At 40.6% G+C, this 25902-nt stretch overlaps 1 protein-coding gene, 1 long non-coding RNA gene and 4 other non-coding genes across 6 annotated transcripts in view; all 6 read right to left on the bottom strand.

Moving 5' to 3' along the window:
- Window positions 1-15153, bottom strand: part of LOC125322877 — a 57110-nt gene extending 41957 nt beyond the window's left edge. Inside the window, exon 1 of the long non-coding RNA XR_007202259.1 lies at window positions 12512-15153. This is a non-coding gene — a long non-coding RNA (uncharacterized LOC125322877). The remainder of the gene's footprint in view (window positions 1-12511) is intronic.
- Window positions 15154-21423: 6270 nt separating this feature from the next.
- On the bottom strand, window positions 21424-21508 carry LOC125324270. The gene has a single exon (XR_007202910.1). It is a non-coding gene; the product is annotated as a small nucleolar RNA SNORD100 (small nucleolar RNA).
- Window positions 21509-21829: 321 nt separating this feature from the next.
- Window positions 21830-25819, bottom strand: RPS12 (ribosomal protein S12). The gene is made up of 6 exons (XM_048297197.1): window positions 25764-25819; window positions 25573-25624; window positions 25043-25159; window positions 23242-23344; window positions 22676-22777; window positions 21830-21919 (listed from the first exon to the last, which is right to left on the bottom strand). Exons 2-6 carry the CDS (start codon window positions 25584-25586, stop codon window positions 21857-21859), a joined length of 399 nt encoding a protein of 132 aa, XP_048153154.1. The 5' UTR covers window positions 25587-25624; window positions 25764-25819; the 3' UTR covers window positions 21830-21856.
- LOC125324268 lies at window positions 22243-22377 on the bottom strand. The gene has a single exon (XR_007202908.1). It is a non-coding gene; the product is annotated as a small nucleolar RNA SNORA33 (small nucleolar RNA).
- On the bottom strand, window positions 22845-22931 carry LOC125324269. Its single transcript, XR_007202909.1, has one exon. It is a non-coding gene; the product is annotated as a small nucleolar RNA SNORD100 (small nucleolar RNA).
- LOC125324260 lies at window positions 24241-24313 on the bottom strand. Its single transcript, XR_007202898.1, has one exon. It is a non-coding gene; the product is annotated as a small nucleolar RNA SNORD101 (small nucleolar RNA).
- Window positions 25820-25902: the final 83 nt, after the last annotated feature.

Here is a 25902-nt window from a genome sequence, read left to right as displayed (position 1 = left end):
CTAGTTGTCATCTGGGTTTAAACCACACCATGCATGTGTCACATGGGCCATGGGAACAGGATTTATGTCCCCAGACACACGTCTTCCACACTAAGCATGCTGCAGAAATCTGCACTGAGCATCTGCTAGCTGAGGCATGGAATTTTTTCCATGCCTCAGCTAGCAGATGTGTTTTCCTTCTCCAGCCTACACATGTATCCTGTTTTTTCACCATTGTTGTTCCTGCATAAAGCACACCTGGAGAAGCCAGCTCCATGCAGGCATAAGTGTCTCAGTTCCCTAGGATGGGGGAATTAAATAACTCAGAGCTACAGAAGGCACCATCCTACAATGCTATCATCCTACTTCTGGTATTGCAGCAGGGAATTAAACCCACAAGAGCCCATTGTTCTCACAGAGCCTGCCTTCTTGCTTCCCAGGAGTGACCCACTGAACTCTCCTGGTCAGCCCCAGAGCTGCCATCTCTCTTGGTGGATTGGTCAACCACAGTGTTAGCATCTCTCTGGAGGGTCCTGGGACATAGCAAACCACTGCTTCAGTTCAGCCTTTTCTGCTTTTACCTCTCCTCTTTGCCCACACAGCCATTATAGTGGTAAATACTGGAGAGTCCATCTACTTCAATTGTAGATGAGAGAACCTTGTGTTGCTTGAAGCACTGAGGATCTCTTCAAATACTTTGGGGGTTTCCAAGCTAGCTCCAAGTCAGAAAACACTTTTACTTGGTATAATTTAGCTTCATTTTTGTCTCATTGCACTGCTTTCCAGTTGCAATTTCATTTTAAGATGGGAATTTTTTTTTTTATACTGAGGCTTTTCTAAAAAAATGACAAACATCACTGCACAAAACCGCACATTGAACTTTGGAATCTGTACTGTTTGACTAGTTTTGAACTTTTACAAAATAATGTCCAGGGACTGCCCCCTCTCTGTTACAAAGTCCCAGTGGGTTCCAAAGGACTTCCAAGGCCAGAACCTCGTGGTTTATTTCTCAAAGATTCTCATTGCCTTGCTCCATCCAGCTCATGCTTTCTCTGAAGGTGGCCACATTTCCCCAAATGTGGACAGCACAAGAAAAGTGCATATGAAAAGACAAAACCAGAAATATTCTGCTGACCCCAAGGCACTGTATTTCTTTCAGGATTTGAACCTAATTCCCCATCATTCTGCAAATATGCCTGAAAAGGCAGTGCACGGAAAATGAGACTGCTTTTCAGCAAAAGATGCCTTCTGCTCTTTAAACAATCCCTCTTCAACAACACATATTCTCATCTGTGCATTTTTAATAGAAGCATAATTTTTGTCATATGTTGTAATGAATAGCATACAGCTAAATGGTGCGTATAAGACTGTAATTCCATCTGGGAGTTTGTTGACATTGATAAACCACTTGGGTTTTGCTTTTGTGGTTCATGCCATTACAGCAGCTCAACAGGATTACAATCCTGTTAGATATAGCTGGTTATAGGCATTATACCATATGATAATGATTATATGTTTTATTAAAGAAAGAATTTAAAAATGCAATTGAAAATTCCCATCAATGGTCTGATAATATGGCATTAAAAATTATATTCATGTTATTACCTGAGTGGCTGGTTTAGTTTTTTTTTCTAAGATTCTTCATCTCAGGCAATGAAAATACTTTATTTGGATTTAATTATATCTATGCTGTAGGACCAAAGCATTTCCCTTGCAATTCTGTGGCATCACTAGTTTCATAGGATATGAAAGCCAGAACACTGCACTACCCATGAAGAAAAGTGAACCAGACAAGTCTAGTAATTTCATAGTTTAAACCGAGTCAAACAGATACAAATAGAGAAAACTGCAGGATTACTTTTTTCTATAATTTTCAGTCACTAGCAGTGATAGCAGTGGCAGTGCTAAGGGTGGTTTAAAATCTGTAGTAACATTTTCCTCCAATTCGATTATAATTAATAGATCGGCCAATCCATGTATGCATTTGCCTGAAAATGAAGCTTATGTTAAGACACATTTCCCTCTTGTCCACAACTAAATGTGTGAAACCTGTGTGAACAAGAGCTTTCATTCTTCTGCACTTTACTCCCAGTTTGTCTAGATCACCATGGGTTTTAAAAATTTCAGTCATGCAGCCCGTTTCTAGCATGGCTTCACTCTGCTAATTGCATTTAGTTATAATAACTGCACTTAATGAATTCAGCACTCTGCTAATTGCATTTAGTTATAATAACTGCACTTAATGAATTCAGCAAAGCCCAGATGTTCTAGGTTGGATGGAAGGGAAATATTTCTGATATGAACTCTTCCACTTACACAAACCACTGGAATGGGCAACACTGCCTGACAGATAACTGGAGGCACTGTTACATCTGATGTCCTGCTGTGTGGCTCTGCCCACTGTTCTCTGTGGAAATGTGTAACAGCATGTGTAACACCTGCTGTACTGGATTTTCAGATTTTGCTTTTTACACCAAGCACCAGCAGCAGGAAAATCACAGAGATGGGTGTCCTGGGTTGCACTGTATTCTATTGCCATCCTCATGAGCTATTGGAACCAGGTGGGGCAGTGTTTCCTTGCCTCTTCCCTCCAGACTATCTTCTGTTAATGAGCCTGATCAGCGCCTGGCCTCATGACTCATCATCCCATTGTGAGATGCTCCACCCAGAAGGAGGAACCAAGCATTCCATCCTGGATATAATCTGAGATTCCAAACACCACCAACGCCCTTTCCACTGGATTCCCAGAGGGCAGGAGGTACATAGCCACCACTGGACCTTCCAAGGAAGAGCAGACCCTTTCTACAGGATCAGTGCTTCAACAGAACTACATCCACCACTTCAGGAGGACTGCAGCCACCATTTTATTGGGGTGTCAGGTTGTATCCTGACTCCACCAGTTTAAACCAGTGTTTTCTACCTTTTTTTTAATTTCCCTATTAAATCGTTTTTCTGACTTGGTGCCTCCCACTGGTTTGCTTTCAAACTAGTACAATGGATCACAGTAACCCACAGGCACAGGGCTCATCGGATGCAATGCAGCTACATTTATTGGACATGGGGAACTTTAAAAGTCCCTTCCAACACAAACTATTCTATAATTCTTTCCCTTCCCACTGCTGGCTTTAGAGAGCTGCTGCTCACCCAGCACCCAAACATCAGTCTCAGGTGCCTCTCTGCTGCTCCCAGGTGTTTGCTCTGTTCACACACAGGAACTCTTGAACACTGTGAGAGAGCAGGGGCACTCACACCATCTCCAGGCAGCAAAATTAGGGAAAGAAACTAGAGGATAAAGCTGCCCAAAGAGTCAGTGGAAGTTATTCTGCTGAAGCCTACACACTGGATCATTGTCTGGAGGCTCCACAGGTGATGAGAAGCTTCCAAGCAGAGGCAATATTCACAAAGCAACTGCTCTAAAGGCCAAGCTACCATTTAAAGTATTAGGAGATACTGGGGTGCATTTGCCTGCTTATCCCCATTTCATGCAGTTTCAGACTCCACTATAGACTAGGAAAACTGAAATTTCGCATTCAACATAATGGCACTCCCACCCTGTGGCTAGGACCTTCTCCGTAGTACAAAATCTTTGCAGGCACAGCATTCACAACAAACTCTCCAAGTGGAGATGTGGTGCATACTGGCAAGAGGTGTTTGCTAGCAGTGTTTATACCAGCTACCCACATTATAGAAGTTATACCTCTCAACACAGCTTTTTGCTGCTATGAGGACATTGACCAGAACTGATGGTTTAATTAGTGGCACATTTCCTTTCTTCTCTTCTGGTGCTCGTAGCTGACAAAGCTGCACATGCAAAATGTCTGAATGCAGACAAATCTACTACTTCTCGGGAAGCCACACAATGGCCAGCAAATGGTTGCAGCATTGATGGGGGAGTGGAGGGGGCTGAAGCAATACAGCCGTGACATGCTGATCCATTCTCATGGATCCTGGGCAACATCCAACAGCAACATACAAGTATCTGGGGTGGGATTTAGGGTTGCAGGTTGCTCCTACAGAAGTTCTCTGGAGCCAAGGTAGAAGGAAACAGAAGACAGCCACTAATGAATCTAGTTTTGCAGTGATTTAAGATGCCTAAATCCTTTCACTCAACATGTGTACTAAATTCTCATTAGCCTTAAAACACTTTAATGATCAAAAAAGCTTCAGTATATGGTACCTTCCCACCAGATTCTGTCTTTCTCATCCATGTATACCTTCTCATTTGACTAAACAATACAGGTTTTTCCTCTGTTAACACTCTACAATTACAACAATTCCTGTGAGGGCAAGACAGAAAGGGAAGAAGGCTTGAAGGGCCAATCTCTCTTCCCTCTTGCACATCATTAATAACACTGTCAGTGAAATAATGAAGTCATCCTCATTATAAATGCAACAGAGAAAGAACACAATGTGATTCAAGGTGGAATCAGTGGACAACACCATCAATTTTTTAAAATAATGTTTAAAGTAGGCAAATTTGATCTGAAGCCATTGAAAGAAGAAATTTGGGAGACCACCAGGTCATTTTCACAGAATCCCTTTTGTAAATGTAATGGCACTTTGCCTTGGGTTAGGATAGGATAGAGTTAATTTTCTTCTCGGTGGCTGATGCAGTGCTGTGTTTTGGATTTAGGATGAGAAAAATGTTGGTAACACACTGATGTTTTAGTTGTTGTTGAGCAGTGCTCACTCTAAGTCAGAGAGCAGCAAGTGGCATTGGGGCACTTAGTTGCCAGCTGGGGTTAAACCCCAACACACATTAATGGAAGTTACACTACATACACACATAAAATAGTGAAAATTAGTGTATATAAGTTATTATACTATTTTCTGATGAGTACTGAAAAATTCCTGGAAAAACACTTAATAACTATGTAATGTTTCATAATACTGCCAGCTGAGTGATTTCCTGCTCTAAGGGGAAACACAGCCCTGCAGTTAATTTCAGTGGGTTTAGAGAAAAGGCCATAGAGAAGAGTTTTGGTATTTGTTTTTGAAGCTTAGTTTTATCCTAGGATGAGGAAGCCTAAGCATTTTTACAATAGCTGAACCAGGAATGCTCCAAACTTTATTGGTAGCATCACTATGGGTAATGAAGCTACTAATAATTTCTTTACTTCAGGAGTCACAAATTAAATAATTCAGAAAAAATTAATCAGGAGGCAGAAAGTTAAGACTGGGTAATTCAGATGGCAGGGCAGGCACAGTACAGCACATCTACCAGAACTGCTGAGCAATTTGCAGCTGGAGCTGCCAAGAACAACTAGAAGGTGGTGTTCTGGAAGAGGTACAGCAAACCCCCTTTAGCTCCTTCCTCCTTTCCCTCATGATCAGAGCTGCATCTTCCCCATACCGTGCTGATCTTGGCACTGATCTGGAGTGAAAAGAGTTTAGGCCTTATCTGTTAGACATTTTATAGAATCGCTTTGTTACCTACATTTAGTGAAAACAAAATTGTGCATCTTTCTTTGGGTTAGACACATTGGTGTGTTTGCCCATATTATAGATTGCTATGGCTGGATACAATGCCAATTCCTAGCAGCTAGTTTTTACAAATGCTGGTTATATGATTCTGATTCCTTTTTATGAAGGAGGGAAGAAGTGTGTCTCTATGTCTTTCAGAGTTATTCAGAGGGAAAGAAACACCTAAACAATAACTTTTTTAAAATGTACTATTCTGAATAGACATGCTGTGGAAGAGATGGCAAGGATATTTTGTTGTATTAGATGCTTTCATTCCAAATAATTTTATTTCTAGGACTAAATAATGTCCAGGCCTGATTTAAGAGTTTCCATATCACCTTCCACTGAAGCCAATAAGAATGAAGGGCCCAACTGTGTACATCTACTTGCTAGTTCTTTCTTTAAAAGTAGGGGCAGCTACAGTGTGCTCACTCTTAATGACATTCATTTAACTGACTTTCAGCATTACCTACTGGCCATGTGGAACAGCAGTCTCATGGATTGCAATGTGAGCTTTGGGATATATTCAGCTTGCACACTGAGAGCAAAACTGCAGCTTTGGACAGTTTTTAGGTGTCTGTGCTAAGGCTAAAGCAGCCATTTGGTACTGCGTACACACTATTTTTAAGCACTGACCTTGCCTTTGATTTCCTTCCAATGCCTTCCCCCACATACAGCTCACAAACCAAGCACAATCCACTTCTTTCTATGTGGCCGTTCCAGATGTTTTGTTGTTGGTTTGTTGGGTTTTTGGAGTTTTTTTGGAAGGGAGATTCTCCCTATTCTTACCAAATTTGGAGAACAGACAAATACTAGTGGCTTCTAGTTAGATTCCAGCAGACAAAACCACGGAGCAAGGAAACAAAAGGTTGTTCAACTCAGGCTTTTCCTGTAAAATGTTAAGTCAGGCCTACTTAACTGGGGTACCCTGACTTAGCACTGGCCTGAGGTGTCTTTGTTCACAGTACCATGAGGGTCTATGCTGGCCCCTGGACCAGTCATCAAAGTCTCCCCTTCCAGTTCTGGAGGAATAGGTGCTTCATTTCACTCATCATTTAAATATCTGCTTTATGATGAGATTAAGTGATCCCATTTGTGTTTTCTATTGACCATAAGGAGAGTCAGGAGTGCTTACTGTACCTTGTAGACAAATAGATTTGATAAATCAGTCCTGAAGTCATAAACAGAGACAGCAAGGGAGAGATGAGGGTCCTTATCAGAAAAAACTCAACAGCCTTCCTAGTATTTTGTCCCATGGACTGCTTCTGCATTTTACTTTAGAGAGTCATTGAAAAAAAAATGCAAAGTCTCAAGAAATTACTTGGACATAAAGGACCAAATTTCTTTCTCCCCATTGCCAGTTCAGGATTGTACACACTGAACTACAGATCTTCTTGCCTCCCCTCCTTCTTGTTTCAAGATTTCAATATTTACGCTGCACAGGTCCAATTTCAGTAGGACTGGGGAGACACTGCCTACACAGATGAACAGAAAAGGCTGGATTAGTTCAGAAGATAAATCAGGTTAAAATCACTATTACAGAAACTTCCTAACACAGGAAAAAACTAATAGTATGGATATTTCTTTGCCAGAATAAAAATATACCAAATTAAGGCACTCCACATTTAAAAGTTCTTAAGGACTTCAGATTTTTAAGCACAAGGGAGTGAGAAACTCTGACATCATTATTATTAAAGTCAAAAAACAAATGGGTAGAGATAACCTGAATGTTTGCAAGTACATTACCTTCTTGTGTATACACATGTGCACTTATATGTGTGCAAAAACATGCAGTGGAGGAAATGGAAAAGGAAATAAATTTATTTTCTTAAACTCACCAGGAAAAAGGAAAAATAGGTCATGGCGTATTTTTCCTGAAATAAACAAATTAAAAGTTGCAAAATAACAATGTAGAAATTTCTTCTTTGTATCAGCGCAGATTTCTGAAGTGATAGGCTATAATGTATTTTATAATATGATGAATTTGTAAATGTTTTCATGACTAAAACAAAGACTATTATCTTAATCTAATGGAATTTCTTTTTAAATACAGCTAAAAGCAAACATTAATTGCTAGATGAAAATGGCAGCTGTTGTCTTGACTTTACGCATACAGCAAATTAGCTCATATTTAAAGCTTTGAGGATTTGTTCATATTTCTCATAGTCTTCCTGTTTGCCTTAATGTTATCCTACCATATTATCTTCTAAATATGGGAAGTTTACTTGGGAACTTCTATTTATTTTTTTCAGTTCAGCACAATTCCTTGAGATAATTGTTTTAACATTGTCTTTGTGGGTGGGCTGTTCCAAGTCAATGTGGCACATCAAAATTATCTTGAGAGAACCTGCTGAATTTTTTGGTGACTTTTCTCCCAGGACCCAAAACTTTAAAAATGCTGTTCTTTTCTTCCCTGAGGTAATTTTCCAGCAATGAGAGCTACTAGGCTTCTATGCAATCTACGCAAAGCTTCTTCAAGGCATTTTCTTTCACTGTGTTCTTTATGAGTTTTTTCATAGCCACCCAAATAATTTTCAACAAGTTTCAGCACAAAGTTTCACTAGTGGTTGCTCAACAACTATCAGTGAGTGGACTCCAGGTTTTCCAGGCCTCTCAGATGCTGCAAACTGCCTTCAGATCCAGCAACCACTGCAGCAAGAAAAAGCTGGCTCCTTGGAGATGGAGAATGTGCAAGACCACAAGGCTTCCTACAGGGAGCAGGGAGACATTGCATGGATAAACCTTGGTAGGTCTGAAGAAAATTAATTCATGATCCAGTTATAAATTAGCTCACCTTCTACATAAACCCGTTTTAGGAAACCAGAGTTGGTACACACTGACACTCCCAAACCCAAAAATTGCAGTAGTCACATCAAAACCATGAATCTCTGTTGGTAAATCATATGACTCTCAAAGTAGAGGATGATGGCAAAGTCATTTGGAGGTTGCTTTATCAAATATTCTGATTAAAATAGATTAAACTTCTGCTCTATTATTACCAGTAGATGGTGAGTTTGTGTACAAATTTTGGATCCATGATAGATAAATCTAACACAATGTAGTCTGCGTCCTTAAGTTGTGTAGAAGAAACACACCAGAGAAATAAAAAGCCACACTACCCTCACTCTTTGTAGCTGGCAATTTGAGGAACAGATTTGCTCTACACTTCGCAGCAGTCACTGGCAAAGCTGGGAAACTATTCAAGACCTGTGTCCTAGCCATAAAACCATGCTTGCTCTCCTGGCATAGAGAGAAATGGGAACATGCCAGAGATGCAAAGCAAATGCCAAGCTGTAGAATGGGCCCCTGAAGTATTTTTCTCCCTGGAGAGAGATTAAAATCTTGCAGTACTTATAAACACCTGCCTAATGATGACAGAACTGAATTTATTGCTTCTTGCAGTAAAAATGCTTCAGAAATAAGATACTAGATGCCCTGTTGAGATCATCCAAAACAGCATGTGTTGTAGTTATCACAAACTTCAGGTGGTAGCCTAAAACATCTGCAGTACATGTACTATTTGGTGAACACTAAGGCGCAGCTTGTAGAAACTCTGCCTGGGACCCTCCAGGGATTGTAAAGTAGCTGAGACATGATAAGACTTGAAAGATCACCTCACTGCACGATCCTCCATTACTACCCCTACACAGCACCTACAGTGGAAGCACTGCCAAATGCCTAAGCTGTGCACCTTCTCCTTCAGCTTATCACGCTCTTAGGTTAGTGAAAACACATTTCTGAGGCTGGGACAATAAGTTTGAACAGAGATCTTAACACAGAACTGCTGCACCTTTTCCTTTGGGAATCAACTATCCTCCAAAAGCACTTATGTCACAAACTATTTTGAAAAGAAGATTGGACTTCAAAAATGTTAATCAAATACAAACTTCTAAACAAATCTTTCTAACCCCTCTTGACACATCTAAATGGTCAAAAACCAAGGCTGTGCCATAACCAGCATCTGTTGGAACAAGTAACATCCAGCCCATACAAAAAAGCTTTCCAGCTCGACCATGTTTAAAGTTGGTATGAGTAAAGGCAATGTCCATTAAACTAAATTTGACAGCTATGTTAAAGGTGAGGAACTATAATTTATACATTACCTGTAATATGGGCAAATTCCTGGAAGAAATGGCAAAACAATCTAAACCACAGTCACCTGATATTGTTGGATTTCTTTTCTCTTATAAAAGAAAGTGAGTTTTCATGACTTTTTATTGATAGAAGATGTAATCAAAATGGTCCCTTTTGACTGGAGAGATTTAATCATGCAGGTTGAGGAGGAACCCTATTTGCAGGTCATAAATTAGGTGAAAAAGATCCATGTTTATTTATTTTCATTTCTTCTCCTCTGGAGAAAAATCCCTATTTTATTATCTGGGACAACTGGCAAATATTTTAAAATACGGTCCTTACAAATTTAGCTTCACTCCTCAGATCTCAAGCCAACAACATCTAAAAGAAAAAAAAAAAAACAAATAAATCCTTGCCCCATTCACCCTTTCACCACCTTCAAAATTCTGTTCCTCTCAGAAAAACTTGAGAGAACTGGTGAACACTGCAGTGTGCCAGAGAAGTCAGTGCACACAGGCTATTTTAGATCAAAAGGAGAAATGCCTTCTGAAGTGCCAAGAGCTTCCTCACTCCTATACCAAAAAAGTGCCAGCTCATCTTTTCAGATGGATTAAATATTATGGAGAGAGGGTGTGTCTAATAAGGGCAGAGCTGGGTGATTAAAGACATTATGGACTGGACAAACACAACTTTCAGCTCCCTTTGGAAATAGCCCATCCTGGCACACAAAGGTGATATACTTGCAGGGCAATAGCTTCATGTGCCAGCTTCAGCCCTGGACCGACTTCAGCCAGTAGTAGATAGGTAGATCCAAGTGAAGAGCAACGTAATTCCCAGGACGACAATGGCACAGAAGGTACGTCCACTGCAAAAACAGAGCAACCTCAGAAAGAAAGAGCCTCAAGAACATTTTAATACAATTTCCTACAAGTACCCAGAAAGCTAACTGGATAAGTATCTTCATGGTTCTCATCTTCTCAACTCAAATGATAATAAAAAAAGCTTTTTTGCTTCTTTCACTTCTGAGCCATCTTCAGTCTCTGCTAGTCTTCACCTTTGAGCTGGCTGCTAATCAACCAGATTCCTAAAAAAGTCTAACTTCCTGACTTCCAAAGGATTGAAGCAGCTACCTTCTCTTGACTTGCTTTCTCTTGAAGTGCTGATTTCTTTCATACCTTTTTAAGTCTGTGACCTTGAGCAAGAGGCTTTAGGCAGCAATTTGAGCTCTTTTAGCACTCCTGAGAGCATGCCCATCTAATCTTTGTCTATCAGAAATGCCCCATGTGGCGAGACCAATGTCCATCCCCCAAGCTTCTGTCTCCCACAGTGGCTGTTGCAGAAGTGGCTTAGGGAGAACACATGAAACAAGCCACTATCTGAAATCTAATCCTCATGCTCCTCCTGCATCCTGCTGTTAGATTTCAGATGTTGGAGGGAATACAACTGCTTTCCCAATAGGATCTGGTTCGCACCTTTTACCCATTAATTTGTCTAATCCATTTTGAAACTCTTGATGTGTTCTGACTTCACACTTTCTTGCAACAGCCAGTTGTAGGAGTTTATTACAGGCTTTGAAGAAAGGCACTTTTAAAAACCTGTTTTAAATTACATCTGATCAGTTTCAATACATGTTCTCTGATCTAGTACTGTAGGATTTGGTAAACAAGTTTAGCACTCATCTTCTGCACTGCCTTCTTGATGCCATAAATCAGCTTCATCCCTCTTCAGCTTTCTCTCCAAACTGAAGTGAAACCATAAGCCTACTCTTACCTTCTTTTAGCAAATTTACATGTCCTTTTCCATAATTTTACGGGTTTTTTTAGAAAAAAATATGCTCTTCCTGAGATGCGGAGACCAATTGTATGTGATACTCAAGGTGTGGAGGCACAAAGATTTTTCTACAGTGGCAAAATATCATCTTTGGTTCCTCATATGGGCAATTTTAGCTGCAGGTACACATGGAATCGGTGCTGATAAAGAACTGGTAACTCAGCATGGATTGGGCTATTCTAAAACACCACAGAATGGTTTTGGAGATGCTTAAATTAACTCCAAACAAGAAGCTAGATCACACAACAACACAGGATAATGCCATGCAGAGATGCTTGCTTAAGCCCTGGAGGATTTATAACTATATGAAGGCAGTGTGCAAACTCCTCCTAGATTTGGCAGCAGCTTGTCTATCTAGGATGCCTACAATCATGGTGCATCAGATAAAGAAAGCAGGCCAACAGCCTTCCTGTGCATTTGAAATGTCTTCAGAACAGCACCTCTCTTTTTGGGAGCCTTGTCCTCTCTCCCCAAGCTCTGTATCTGATGTGAACAACATCTGCAGCCCATGTACTACAGAGCTAATAATTACCAGAAAAAATAAGTGACTAACAAATTCTCCACAATTTAAGACTTGTTTTCAGTCACCAAGAAAATTTACCAGTGTCCTGTCTGAAGGGGAAGGCATAGCTGTTATGTGACAGCAGAGGATGGAAAGTATGAACTACTTCCTCTTCGCCCAGTGCCACACGTCTTCTCCCTCCCTGTGTATGCCACTGATGTACCTCAGAAAATATTTATGAGTTCTCATTCAAATACTTCAGCTGATAAATTTAATATCACATTCCCTGGGGTAAGCAAAAAATAAAATATTGCATTGGCCTTCACACATGTGGAGATTATATTACTTTACAATGAAACCCAGCAAGCTGCACATTACAGTTTTTACCACAATCTCCTTGGTAGGAATGTTTCAAATACATTGCATATGTGTGAATACAATACAAGCATACTGAAATGCTTTGAACGCTGTAATACATCAGACACTTGAGTCAGCGAGGGAAAAAAAAAAAGCCTTCACCTATCTTAGCTCTTATCTCAAGTCTGTGCTATCCTTTATATGTTTGACAACGATGTTCTTTGGTCTGATGGATGGCGCTACTTACAACGTATAAAGTGAACTTCCAAACAACTGGATCCTTGACCACATCCCCAAACCCGTTACCTTGTTCATTAAGTATCTCTGTGAAGGAAAGCAGACGAGAGTGCTTGCCCTGTGCGATACAGCTCCCAGAAAAAAACAGATTAAAGGTGTCGCAGCTGTACAACAAAGTCCATGGGTTTAGCAAACACATTTCTACACGCCGTAAAAGCCCCAACATCTGACGTGCTGGGGTTTTACAAGGCTGCAACGCTGGAAAGTGGGCATAGAAACCGAAAGCATTCAAAGGCATTAAAGAGTCAATTCCACATTTGCTTCCGGCGCTGCGAGCCCGCCGGGATCAGCGCGGCACCTGCTGCCGCCGGCGTGGGCTCCCGGCCGGGGCTCGGCTGCCACCTCCTGCCTCGCCGGGGAAGCGCCGCCGGTTCCCTGGGAATGTGCCCGACACCGGCACGCCAGCCAGCCCCAGCACGGTACCCGAGACAAGCAGAAGGGAGTTTGGGGTCCCCGAACTCCCAAACGGGACTATTTCCCCATTCTACACTTCTGGAAATTACAGCTCATAAACTACAGGCACCCATGAAGTCCTGCCAATCTGAGACCCTTCTAAACTGTATTTTTCAGGACGACAGCACGCTTGGTAGCTTTGTACGCCTAAACCAAAACGTCCGTATGTGTGAGAGCATTAATCATTCCCAAAGAACATAGCACTAGCAAGGTGGTGCATCCAGGGACTGAAAACAAATCATCAGTGAACATTTCCAAGGAACTTACCAACCTCCACACAGGAACTTGGTGGCACAGACAAATCTTCGTCACCAATTTTAACTATAAAGCCACAGTCTTCCTCTTGGTTTATTGGGGTTTGTTTTGAGGGGGAGGGTGGGTTGGTTGTTTGGTTTGTTTTATACACAGCAAGCTTCAGCCCAGTAGAACATTCTGTAGATATTCTTAGGTTCTGCTGGTTTGCCTTTGAATTTCCTCAGACAACTGTAGAAACAACAACATATGACTGCATGCTTAAATCAAACACACTTGCCAAGAGACTTGAATAGGATGGCCTACACAACTTTCTTTTCCCCCTAATACTATCTTGAGCTTTGTAATCTACCTTTAAAACGGCACATGGATGTGTATGAGTGCATGTATCTTCTTTCTTCCACTCTTGTCCCTTGATAGTTGTTCTACCTGTACTTTGCCACTCATTTTATGGATTATTATTGGCAAGAAATCAAGGGTGAGAGAGGGTCATCTCGAGGCTCACTACCAGATTGTCTCTGTGTCACTGACTCAGCCTCTTGCAATTGTTTCTCTCCCTCTACCTGCTATTAACCATGGTGACCAGTCTGCCTCTACTTTCCCACACAACCAATCCTCTCCTTTCACCTTCATCTGGAAGTGCTCCTTTTTCTCTTCCACCACTTTCCTATTATATCACAAATCCATGAATGGAAACACACAAATATCCCAATGAAAATACTATAAGAAGTTGGCTAAGGTTTAAAAAAAAGAAAAGTAGTAAATAAACCCCTATCAAACACCTCAACAAGTCTCAGAAATAATTACGTTGCTTTAGCTAAAGTTTAAAAAAAATTGAGACGGACACTCTACAAGGAACAATTTCAGGACATGGAAAAAAAGCTTAGCAAACTTCTCAACAATGTAATTGGGATCTTATGGGAAGGGCTGGCTACCAGTATCTACACTCACAACCATACCAGCTCAGTCGTCAATGGCATGATGGGATTCATCATAATGACATCCAGAGGGCATTGCAATTTCAGCCCTGTTCCTTGGTTGTAGGCTAGTTTGACTAAAAGTTTTTCTTCTCTTCTTAATAGAAGAAAAATCACTCAAAGCTCATGTCCAAACAATAGTTTTAAGGGTGTTTCCACACAATTACAGGTAGATGAGGCATACATATTGCCAATAGCTTTTATCTGAAAAGGACATGTATATGGGCTTGAGGGTCAGATAGAATGATAGTGCTGTTCACAATGATCAAAAAAGGATCAAGACATGCTGTTTTTAACAGAAAATGTTAAAAGCTGTCATGCCAAGTTTAAAACAAGGGGGTAGATAACCATGAGGGAAGAGTCAGAACCAGCTGAGATTTTTATTTAGAGCAGTGGAAGTCAGTCTCTGCAGAAACAGGATTTGAATTTACATGTTTTTTTCAAGTACAGTAGCTTGCTAAGTTCCATGCATGTGAAGGCAGTTCTTGTACACGTGCTGACAAACATTCTATTTTGCTGCTCTGCAAACAGCAAAGATGAAGGGTGTTACTTGAATTTTGTCCATTCAAATAAATGGATGAAAAAGAATATATACCATAGCTCTAGTGACATATGTACACTTCTATATATATGGGTATCTGAGGGTGTTTCATTTTTTTGTGGAGAGGTTCTACAAAACATGACCTCAATTCCCTTAAACACATAGTCTTAAAACTAGAAACCTTTTTGTACCCCCCCTCCACCCCATTTGCCTTACTAAACCTGTCCTAAGCATCTGTATTATGTTATCCAACACTCTGGCTGCTAACAATACAATCAATACAAAAGGTTATTTAGGGGTCACAGCTTTTTTTCTGTCCTTGAAATACAAAGCTTATTTTAACAGGGATTTGAACTTTTTCACTGAAGAAAATGTCTTCAAACCACTCAGGTGAGAAGAAAAAAAAAGCATACTGGAATTACGATTTTTTTTTTTAGTATGAAAAAAGGTAATTTAATAAACATTTTTCTGCGCATCTACATAAAATACATTTTTTCAGTTTCACAACTTGATTGTAAAATTTTATAGGGCAGGAACCTGGCATGCCAGGCAGTGACATAAATGCTTATTTCATCACTTTTGAAAAATAGTATCTGTCTGCTTACACATTAGTATATTTTAGAACATCAACATACAAACTCTACCGTTCTGCTTTAAAGAGTAAAACTTAGCTTATCTTAGACACTAGCCTTAGTCAGACTACAGCAAAGACAGATTCCTGACACTGACTGAGCTAGAGGACAAGCTAGGTTGATTTGTACCTAAACATTTTCCCCCTTGTAGGAGGGAAATTGTGTTGCTCAGAGGTCTCAGTGAAAATATTTTAAATACTTCTGCTTAGGTACTATAAAAAGTACCCCCAATTGCTTTTGAATTGGAAGAGGGGAAAAGCTCCTCAAGACAAAGTGATTTTCAGATTAGTTTCCATTAGTTCATATAATATAACACAACTTGGACACTTTCAGAATGAAAAAGAGGAAGCATGGTAACCAATGGCTGATAGGTGTATCAGATATTTGTATAGTGATTTACGTCCATAAAAGATTGTATCATAATTTAGATTAGATCAGGTACATGAAGCAGTTGATGTGCACTTAGAGATTTTTGTAGTGGACTTTCATACAAAAATAATGCCAGTGCACCAAAAAATTATGAAGGTATGTGGGATCATTACATACAACACATACTAACCACTCCATCTGCTCAATTTATTAAAGAGAATCTCAAAACAAACATTTGCTTGCTGACCAATGGCTAAAAACATTTCTATTTACTTAAATGTCTAAAACCATTGAAAAAATAATTTTCCATTACTTCTGCTTTCCTTAAGGCTAAAAAAAACAAACCACATCTGTGCTCACCTAACATCCGCTATCTGGTTCAATGGTCTTGATGCCTAAGATTTTTAGCTTTTTATATTTTTCATATATTTGTAACTTTGTAGATTACTAATGCATGGCTGTAGCTCCTAGTACTTTTCCTATCTTCTTTCCCTACATTTAGGAACAGTAAGCTAACCTTCTAAGCACATTCCTAAAATATTGTTTAGTCTTATTCCAAGAAGAGAACCAACTACAAGGATGTTCTGTTTTCCAACCAGAATCTGCACTAGACATAACAAAAGTGGGAAAAAGAAGCCCCCAGGCTGCTTCCAGTGGGGCAGGACCCCAGGAATTATTCCCAACCAACTAACCTTTTAATTGGATAATATGATAGGTATACTAATCAACTAACCTTATAAAAATTGTAGAATTACTGTTCTATGTGCGGTTTTCACCATACTGTGTACATGAAAGCTTTCAAGTAAAAGTTCACTTTTATATTATCACTCTAACGCCGTTTGGAAAGATCAGTTCTATTTTCCAGACAACAGTCTAACAGAAATTACAAATCCTACTAAGGCTTCACATTCCAAACACATCATCTCCAAAAGAGGTCTTCAAGGCTGACAAACTGATGTATGTTCAGTTCCTTCACATCACTGGATGAGAGACCTTTTCAAAGTCTCCAGGAAAGGGAGCAGGTTTCAGGGATAATGCTTGCACCAGCTTCAGGAACACAGACACATGAGGAACACTGGGGTGCAGCTGACATAGCCAGGTTTTCCAAAACAAACAAGGAACAAAACCAGACAGGTAGAGGCAATCCTAAACCAGAAACATTATTAAACAGAAAATATTGGGGCCTATGCCTAACTTTTTACAGGATATTGTGTGGTTTAATATTAAATGTATTTTTTCTATATGTGGGATTAGTTCTCACCCTTCATAAAGTACTTAATGCATTGAATAAAACAGGAAGATATACTCTTCTCTTAGCAAAGCAGGCAAAGTAAACAATGGTCTCCAAATTAATGGCTGAAGCCCACAAAAGTGCTTGTGCAGCGTGGAGATTTGCTGCTGACAAGCCCTGATCGCCCAACACTTGTGCTACTGCAAAACACACCAGCATGTTACAACAGGACCCCACTGTGAGCGAGCTGTCCTAAAATGAAATGACCTTCCAGTGAGCTCTCAGGCCCACACATCAGAAACACACCCTCTTTTAACCAGAACCAGCACAGAGCAGACTCCAAGGGGCTGACACAGTAAAATATGCACTGTCATGGGAAAGAGGGGGGGTCAGGTATAACCAACTCCCCTACAGGAGCCACAGTCAGGCCCATGACTCCATCAAAGTAGGAGCTGTGCAAATGTGGTGGTGCTGCTGCTGTTCAGATACTCAAGCTTTGTGACCCACAGCAAAATCCATAACAGACAGAAAACCAGCAGTGGCCCAGATGACACACAGGTGGTTCTAAAACAAAATGAGCTTAAATGTTTTCAAGACTTTTTTAAATTATCACATAGGATGTTCTCCAATGCTCTCTGGAAGTCTCTACTTGACACCTTCACAATTGACTTCCCAGAATTTCTTCAAAAGCCTTCATTTGCATTCTACTTCATGGTGAAACATAATTTAGGTCTGAAAACAACTACCCTTCCATACAAAACCACCCAAGCCCGCTATTTTAGTTCAAAAAAACCCCTAATTCTGATGCTTCTGCCAACCAAAAGCCACAAAACATACATCATTGAGCAAACCATTCTGTATTATCCCACTTTCAAAAGGAAAACATGCAAGTGACATTAAATATGATCAACAGCAGAGGAAAAGTCAGGGTCAGTCCTGCACCACTAACTCCAAAGTCTCTAATTTCCATTCCCATGTTAATGCTGTCTAACCACACCAACTCAGGAGATCAGTAATGTACCTTTTAGGCAGGGGGGCTGCAACCTCAAGCAGAATCCCAAAGCCTACATCTCCAAAATCTTATCTAAAATCCTGCAGGACATATCAAAATCAGTAAGTCTTCTACAGTTAAACATCCTTGATCAAGAAAGCATGGAGGTACTGGATCTCTTTAGTCTACAAATCAGAGGCCTCAGGGAAGCATTTGCTGAGTGATGCAGTATGAAGAACCACCAGCAATCACTCCTTTGCCTCAGCCAATTTAAAAATAAAATAAACTTTTACCAAATACCAAGGTGAATTGAGGCTTGGGTGGAATTTGGTTCTCAGGAAGTTTTTGAAAATAAATCAAACACTTGGGATAATCTTAAGTAAAAAGCCTAAAGCAAAATTAATCAGTTCTCCAATGCTTACCCTGCAGAGGTTCCACAGTCACTTCCTGTAATGTTTCATTTCCTGGAAAAGCCCTAACTTGATACTTAAGCATTTTGATAAGAAAATTTAGATTTCAACCTAATTCCTTCTGACAAAAAATGTTTAGGAAGTGTTGATTCTATTCCAATGAAAATAACTTTGCATGAAAAGATGTCATTCCCTAGTATTAATATTCATTGCTATGTAAAATGGTAAGGTGACATTTAAACACAAGAAACATTCCTGAACATTTACTGCACATTTAATGAGGTATCATTCCACTGCAGCAAAAGAAAACACTGCCTAACAAACTTGCTTGCAAACTACAGCTCTCCCTACTTGAACCCTACTTGAAAAGTTCCTAGGAGTTAACTGGTCATACTTCATAGTAATTCAGAGGAACATTGCCATTCCACTGGCATAAATCAAGCACAAAAAACATTTTGATGATGTTATTTTTCTCACACCAAGCTAAAATGTGTTAAATGGCTATTTTGTAAACCTAAACAGTTTGTGTGAGCTGGACTCAATTTACTTGCAGGCTTAACATGCATGAATTAAATCATGGAATAAATTAGGTTGAAAGAGATCATGGAGTCAACTGCAAACCAAACACTGCCAAGCCCACCACTAGACCATGTTCCTAAGTGTTACATCTTCAAGTCTTTAAACTGCCTCCAGGACTGCTTATTCCACTACTTCCCTGGGCAGCCAGCTCCAATGCCTGACCATACTTAATACCCAGTCTAAGCCTCCCTGGCCATTTTCTCTTAAACTGTAACTTGCTACTTAGGAGAAAAGACCCCCACCTCATTGCAACATTTCAGATGGTTGCAGGGAGTGGCAAGGTTTCCTAAGCCTCCTCCAGGCCAAACCCCAGCTTCCTCAGTGGCTCCAGACCCTTCACAAGATTTGCCATCCTCCTCTGGACACACTCCAGCACCTTACGGTCTGTCATCTGAGGGCCCCAAAAGTGAACTTCATGTGAATGTTCACAGAACATCTTTTTGCTTACCCAGCATATCCTGCCTCTCCAGAGCGCTAAGAGGTGGATAGGAAAGCTAGTAATGGTACCAAAATGTGTATTTTGAATCAGATTTCTCCATAAATATTGGGGAAATGAAAAAGGTAACTACCTCAGGTATTACAGTAGGCATAGAACATTCCACATGCTCTAAGTAAAATACTAACAGCCAGACACCTTCTTCAGAACTTTTACTGAAGGCTATCCACTGTTTACTCATCCATTTCAGTGGCAGTTCCTTGTCTCTTCACTCCAAGATCATCATCCTAGAATTACAATTCACCAGAACGTATACATACCTTCCAATATCCTAATTTTTTCAGTAGCAAATCATAAAATAGTCCCCTATGTGTTGGTATGAAGTGCTTCACATCACAAGACATCAATAGTAGGTGTGTGAGAAAAGAGATGTGTCTTCTCCATTCCACTAGGTAATTTTTTGTCAAAAATAACAATGAAAAGCCATATATTTTTGCCAAAAAGCCAAGCATTTCAAAAAGCCATTTGCTTGCATCTTTTTACCCACTATTCAGGAGAGGCTTATTGAATCACACATTTATTACACTGCATCCAGAGATGCAAGGAATTAAAACTACTCTCAACAGGTAAAAAATGTTCTAGTAGAAGCATTTTCAGGTAAACAAATTTTAACCTCAGCAACACACATGCCACTGAACTCAAGTACTGAGCTCCACTTTTAGATCCCAATTCCTTTTGTGAATTAAACTGAATGTAAAAGCCAGACAAGGAAAAGCAAACTATAAATCCCATGAGACTCCTACCACACCTTCAGACAATTCTTTCTACAGAACGTAGATACAAGCATTGTAAAAATATGAAGAACAAATTGCAAAACTATTTTATCTAAAAATCTTTGGAAGATGCAGTTTTTAAGACCAGACAAAAGATGAAGCATGCTTTGGTGTGCTTCTGTATATGAATCATATATTCAAAATTATTAACCAAACTCACCTGAAAAAGTTCTTTCAATATTTGTCTTTTAACTCTAGTCAAGAAATATTCTTAAAATTATCCCTATTCTCAGTATTGAGAAGCCTCCAGTAGTTTAATGAAACAGGATCTGCAACTAAGACTCCTCTCTAGAGATTACTCCTGTAACTTCAACTAAACATTTAAACAACTATAGATTCAGCATTCAAGAAACATGTGTACATTTGAGCTAACTTCTCTTAATTTGCAATACTAGCTCGACATTAGTTGTAGAAACTACCTTAATGGAGAATTTCAGAGATGAGACTGAACATACAGCTTAGCAAAAGGATATAGACCTTGCAGACTTGAACAGGTGACTTCATTGAGTATACCTGAAAATATTAGAGAAACCTCTCCCAACAACCCAAGTCACCAAGATCAAGTTACTATAAAGCTGGGACAGGGCAAAAACTAAGAGACCCTTCAAGAGCCTAAAGAAGTGCTGTAAGAGAAGTGCATCTGAGCCCAGCTGGAAAACACGCCTGTCTTCACTCTCACACTTATGACCAGGGATATCACAAGGGGTTACAAACCACAATTAAAATTTAAGTGCCTGAAAACAGATAAACATTCCCATCTGCTCAGCCACAGGCGCTCAGCCCCACATAACTCACATTCATATCTTACACATCAGCACAACAGAGCAACTCCTTATGACTCACTTCACTTAAGAGCTGCTCTGCAGAAAATTTAAGACATATAAAAGAACTTGCAGGAGAGAAACAAACCATACCTTCCAGTCTAAATCCCTTGTTTCTAAAAAACAAAAAACTGACAGAAACAAGTTTTGAACATCAATTAACTACTACAGAAACCAACACTGGGCAAGTTAGGAGCTCAACACTGCCTCATCTGAGCAAGTGAGAACTTAACTACTTGGCTACCCTACCTACAGAGAACTACAGAATCAATCTACATGACAATACTAGTTAGAAGATGCTATCACTCACAGTTCAAGGCAGAGGAACAAGTAGAACACATCTTGTGTCCATTAAGTTCCCTAAATAAATTAAGAAAGCATTTATAGAAATCCTGCAACATCTCAGAAGATTTGGGTGACAGTTAAGGCCGTTATCTTCATTTGTCTCAGCAGAGGGAGCCAAATTTTTATCACGGATGCAGCAATACTTTAGACAAGTTACTCAGAATCCTAGAAATACAGACCAAAGCATTACCAAGCAAGGACAGTAATCAAATGTCTGCATTATTGCAACTTGAATCTGTGCCATGCTCTAGCTGGTAACTTCTGGGGTAAGAACAGCAAACAGAATTACCCTAAAATAAGAATGGCAGGGATCCCCACAATCTTTTCAGCAAACTGACAGAGTTAAAATACTAATAAACTACACCAACATTTGCTAAGTTCTTGCATCTTCTGATGCTATCCTTTGCAACTCAAAAGAACTGTTCCACAAACACCGAATCATTAATCACACATACACTAGACTGGTTCAAAATTTATTTGTCATTCATTTCTTGCACTTGAAGTACTCTTCGATGACATCTTTGGCCTGAGATTCCTTGCCATAGTCCTGTAACACAAAATAACCCATTAACATACAGACCCATCCTAAATTTTACAAACTGATTTTTTACAAGAACAAATGGGATTCTGACACTTTATCACAAGGAATTTCCAAAATTCCACACAAGTAAGCTCAAGCAATCTGCCAGTTTTTCCCTTGTTCTTTAGTAAGGCTACTCAGATAAAGCACTGTTCTATTTCATTCAAATATAACACCCATTGACAGGGATGCAAACAAAACCTTTTCGGCTTAAAGAAACTCAAGCCAAGTATGTGAAAAAGTAGCATAATTATGAAAATGCATGCAGAAGACACTAGTTTTGATTGTGAAGATGTAGCCATCTCTTGGGACCTCAGAGACCACAAAGTCTTCAAGGCTCGTACTGTGGCTTTATTTTGCCAGTGTTATTGTGAAATAAGCTCCGCAAAACATTTTCAAGTTGAGCGGACATGCTGAACTGGCATTTTTTTCTGAAGCAAAGCTTCCTATCCTCTAAGGTAGGACTTTGCTTTTAATGATTATTGGCAGGTAGGCACAGATACTTTGAGGACTCAACCATTAACTCACAAAATGTATATGAGTATATAAACACAACAGGGAATATAAAACATGAAAGTGGCTTATGTTCACTATCAACAATATAAAGCAACTGTTTAAAAAAAAAGATTTAGGAGCTGTATTTAACGGTTCCTTACGTAAAGCAACCTTGAGTACACTACGTACTTCAGAAGTCAAGAAATAAGACATAATTAGCAATCTTACCTTGACAACCACACAGCTGCAGCCCACCACTTTGCGAGGCTTTCCTTCTCTGTCGATCTTGCAGAGACCCACCCATTCGCCCAGCTTCTTGTTGTCATCAACCTGTGCAGGGCATCACATCACATGAGAACTTGCCATTTCTGGCATACCAGGGTCCAGCCCAGCAGCTGCTGTACTGTCAGAAACATTGGGTAACGGATGGCTGCTTTCCTCACAGGCATCAGCAGAGGGAGCCAAAGTATCATCATCGTACAGCGTGAGCCTCCCTGGAGTCACAGGGACCCTCCTCCCACACTCCCAGCAACAATTCTATTTCTTATTCAACAGGACACCAGAATTCACTTTTAACTGTGCAAAATAACCAGTCTATACCCCTTGCCATTTACATCCACAGGTTTTTACTGTGCCAAAATGGCAATCACACAGAACTAGAACAATCTGCTGCTAAGGGCAATTCTGCCTAGGTAAGCCATACGCAGAATTACAGCAGTGTTCTAAAGGTTCAGCTCTCTACATACTGAAATAAGCATAACTGTTCCAAACTTGTGTCTTAAGTTGCCACTCACCTTTATTAAGTTGATCTGATGTTCTGCACAGAGTGCTTCAACTAATTTTACATATGTGGGTTCATCACAATTTGAAGCCAGAACACAGAGATGGGCTTGGCGTCTAAAAGAAAATGAGAACTGACAGATGTTACTTCAGATACTACCTGAAGTTTCCTGATCATCAAAACTGAAAATAACTGAATTCAGCACATGCATTTCTAGAGAACCACTTCCTAAGTTTTAATTTTTGGTTACAAGACACCATAAGCTTCTGAAATACTAAATATACTTTTGATGTGATTTGTCACTTTTTATGTTTGTCATACATATCTAACAGGTTATCCATACATTGTTAGCTTTATCCTCAGATTCTATTCTCATTTTGAGAGCTTCTAAAAATCCCACTAAATAAATTCTCAGCCACTGAAAAAAGATCTAATGACTGGATAAACACCAGGTCCCCTAGAGAACTGGTGTCATTGCTACAAAGCAACCAAGTTACAAGCTGCTTTTTCTTATTTACCACAGGTTACAGTAATTTAACATTAGAATTGTAAAAACTAAAAGCTTGAATTTCCATGTCAAGGTGTTATAAGTTCTTCAGAACAATCTTTTCTACTTACGTTCAAAGAAGCTGTTATGACAGGGCCCCAATTCTAATTAGGATCTTTGTACACTGTGGTACAATCTTAAGATACCAAAGGGATACCTGACAACAGAGAGAGCTGAGTAGGTCTTCTATGCTTAACCTAATGCAATGTGACCTCTGCAAAGTCAGTTTTTCCTAAAAAGACCTTCTTTATCAGGAGTGTCACCAGAATGCCAGAAACGTTCTCAAGCAAGAACCATCACACACAAACGTGTACAACCTCATACATACATCATCCTTTTTAACACAATGTCACTTATGAAGCTGTAGCTGAACTCAGAAGAACTCATACAAACTGGTTGTCAGACACACAAGTTGTATTTCTCTGCCCTTGTTTAGTGCCTTGTCTCAGAGGTTTCTGCATACAGGTTTGTCAGACAGCAGTTATCACTCATAGGACGAGTGCAGGGGTATCCGACATACTGAAGTCATCACCCAAACACTGCAGCTTTACATTTAAGTAGCTTTTTCTCTCAAGTAAAGTATAGATTTGCACATAAACACACAGAGGTGTGTATGTATGCCTATATATATAAAGATATACTTTGCCCTTTAAAAGACCATAACTAATTACCCCATGGCTGACACCTAAGAAGCTCAATACTGTTTCGATACTGCACCTTGACAATTACTTACTGTTGCAACATACCAAAAAAAATTAAAAAAAAAACTTAAAGAGTATAAGAAAGCTATGAATTTAAGGCTTTTTCATAAAAACATAATCAACTCTTCCAGGTTAAGTGTGAAATACATATTAACCCGATTCAAATTTTACAAAGCTTTGAGACGACTTTATCACTTCTCAAAACGTAAGGTTCCTGAGCCCCAGATTTTCATAGCTACAAACAGCGAACACCATTCCATTTTCTTCACAAAACCCATACACCCACACAAACACTCGATGGCACTGGGGCCACAAAATGACAGAATGTAATACACCAGATGCTGCTGTTCTTGAATCATCGAGTTTAGTTCCTATATTTTAAGATCCCACTTTAAGACCCCAAAACAGAGGTTACAAAAGACAAAAGTTACTGGCAGAAAACTATAATCTTAAGTAAGTTTTAAACTGAGCACCTGGACACCACTGCAGGTGTTCAATATACCCCATCACAAGGTCTCACCCAGTTTTACTATTCACAGCATAGAAACTGGTGACACCACACTTACTTGTCCAAGGCTTTGGCTGCTTCACGGATACCGCGAGCAAGGCCATCATGGATAAGTGCGGTCTTCAGCACTTCTTGCAGAGCCGTGTTAACATCCATTACACCTCCAGCAGTAATGCTAAAGAGAAGACACATAATGTTCTGATCGCGCCAACACGTTACAACTAAAAGCAAAAGCTTCCCGTTCACCCGCAAGCATCCAGCCATTAAAAAGTACAGATAAGCAAGTTAAAGAACAAAGCCAAAGCGATAAGTGACAAAGGATGAACGGGAAAGAAGCTAAGGCATTAAATCCTCCTGGCGAACCACCGGGCCGTCCTATCTCCATGCTCCTTTAAGAGACACGAGGGCGCCAGGCGCCCAGAGGCCCTGCCTGGCGGACCCAGCGCCCATCTCCCGGCCTGCAAGAAGCATGCAGCACACCACGCCGGGGCCTGTGCACATGGCACAGCCGGAGCTCCCAAGCCCGACGCGCAACGGAGCGACCCGGCCCCTCCGCCCGCCGCCCCCGACGGCCCAGGCCCTGCTCACCCTTCCTCGGCCATGGCGCTCTCGGTGGGTACGGTCCCCGCCCGGGTTCCTGCTGCAAATACAGACACAGGCCGCCCCGGTGAGTGGCGCCGGCCGCCCCGGGGCTCCCGCCCGGCCCGCTCCCGCCGCGATGCCCCGAGGGCCGGGGGGATCCCGCCCGGCCGGGCCCCGGCGCCATCGCGGACACTCACCCGGCACCGCCGCGCGCCGCTGCACAGAGAGGGGGCGTGCCCGCCGCCGCGCGCTCTTATACTGCGACAGGACCCCGACCTGCGCGCCTGCGCGCGCCGGGGCTGCCCGCCGCGGCTGCCCGCCGCGGTGCCTGATCAT

Source organism: Corvus hawaiiensis, chromosome 3 (assembly GCF_020740725.1).
Source record: "Corvus hawaiiensis isolate bCorHaw1 chromosome 3, bCorHaw1.pri.cur, whole genome shotgun sequence".
In the NCBI taxonomy this organism is placed as follows: domain Eukaryota; kingdom Metazoa; phylum Chordata; class Aves; order Passeriformes; family Corvidae; genus Corvus; species Corvus hawaiiensis.
Note: the sequence above shows the minus strand (reverse complement) of the source record. Positions and strands in the feature narration are given on the sequence as shown.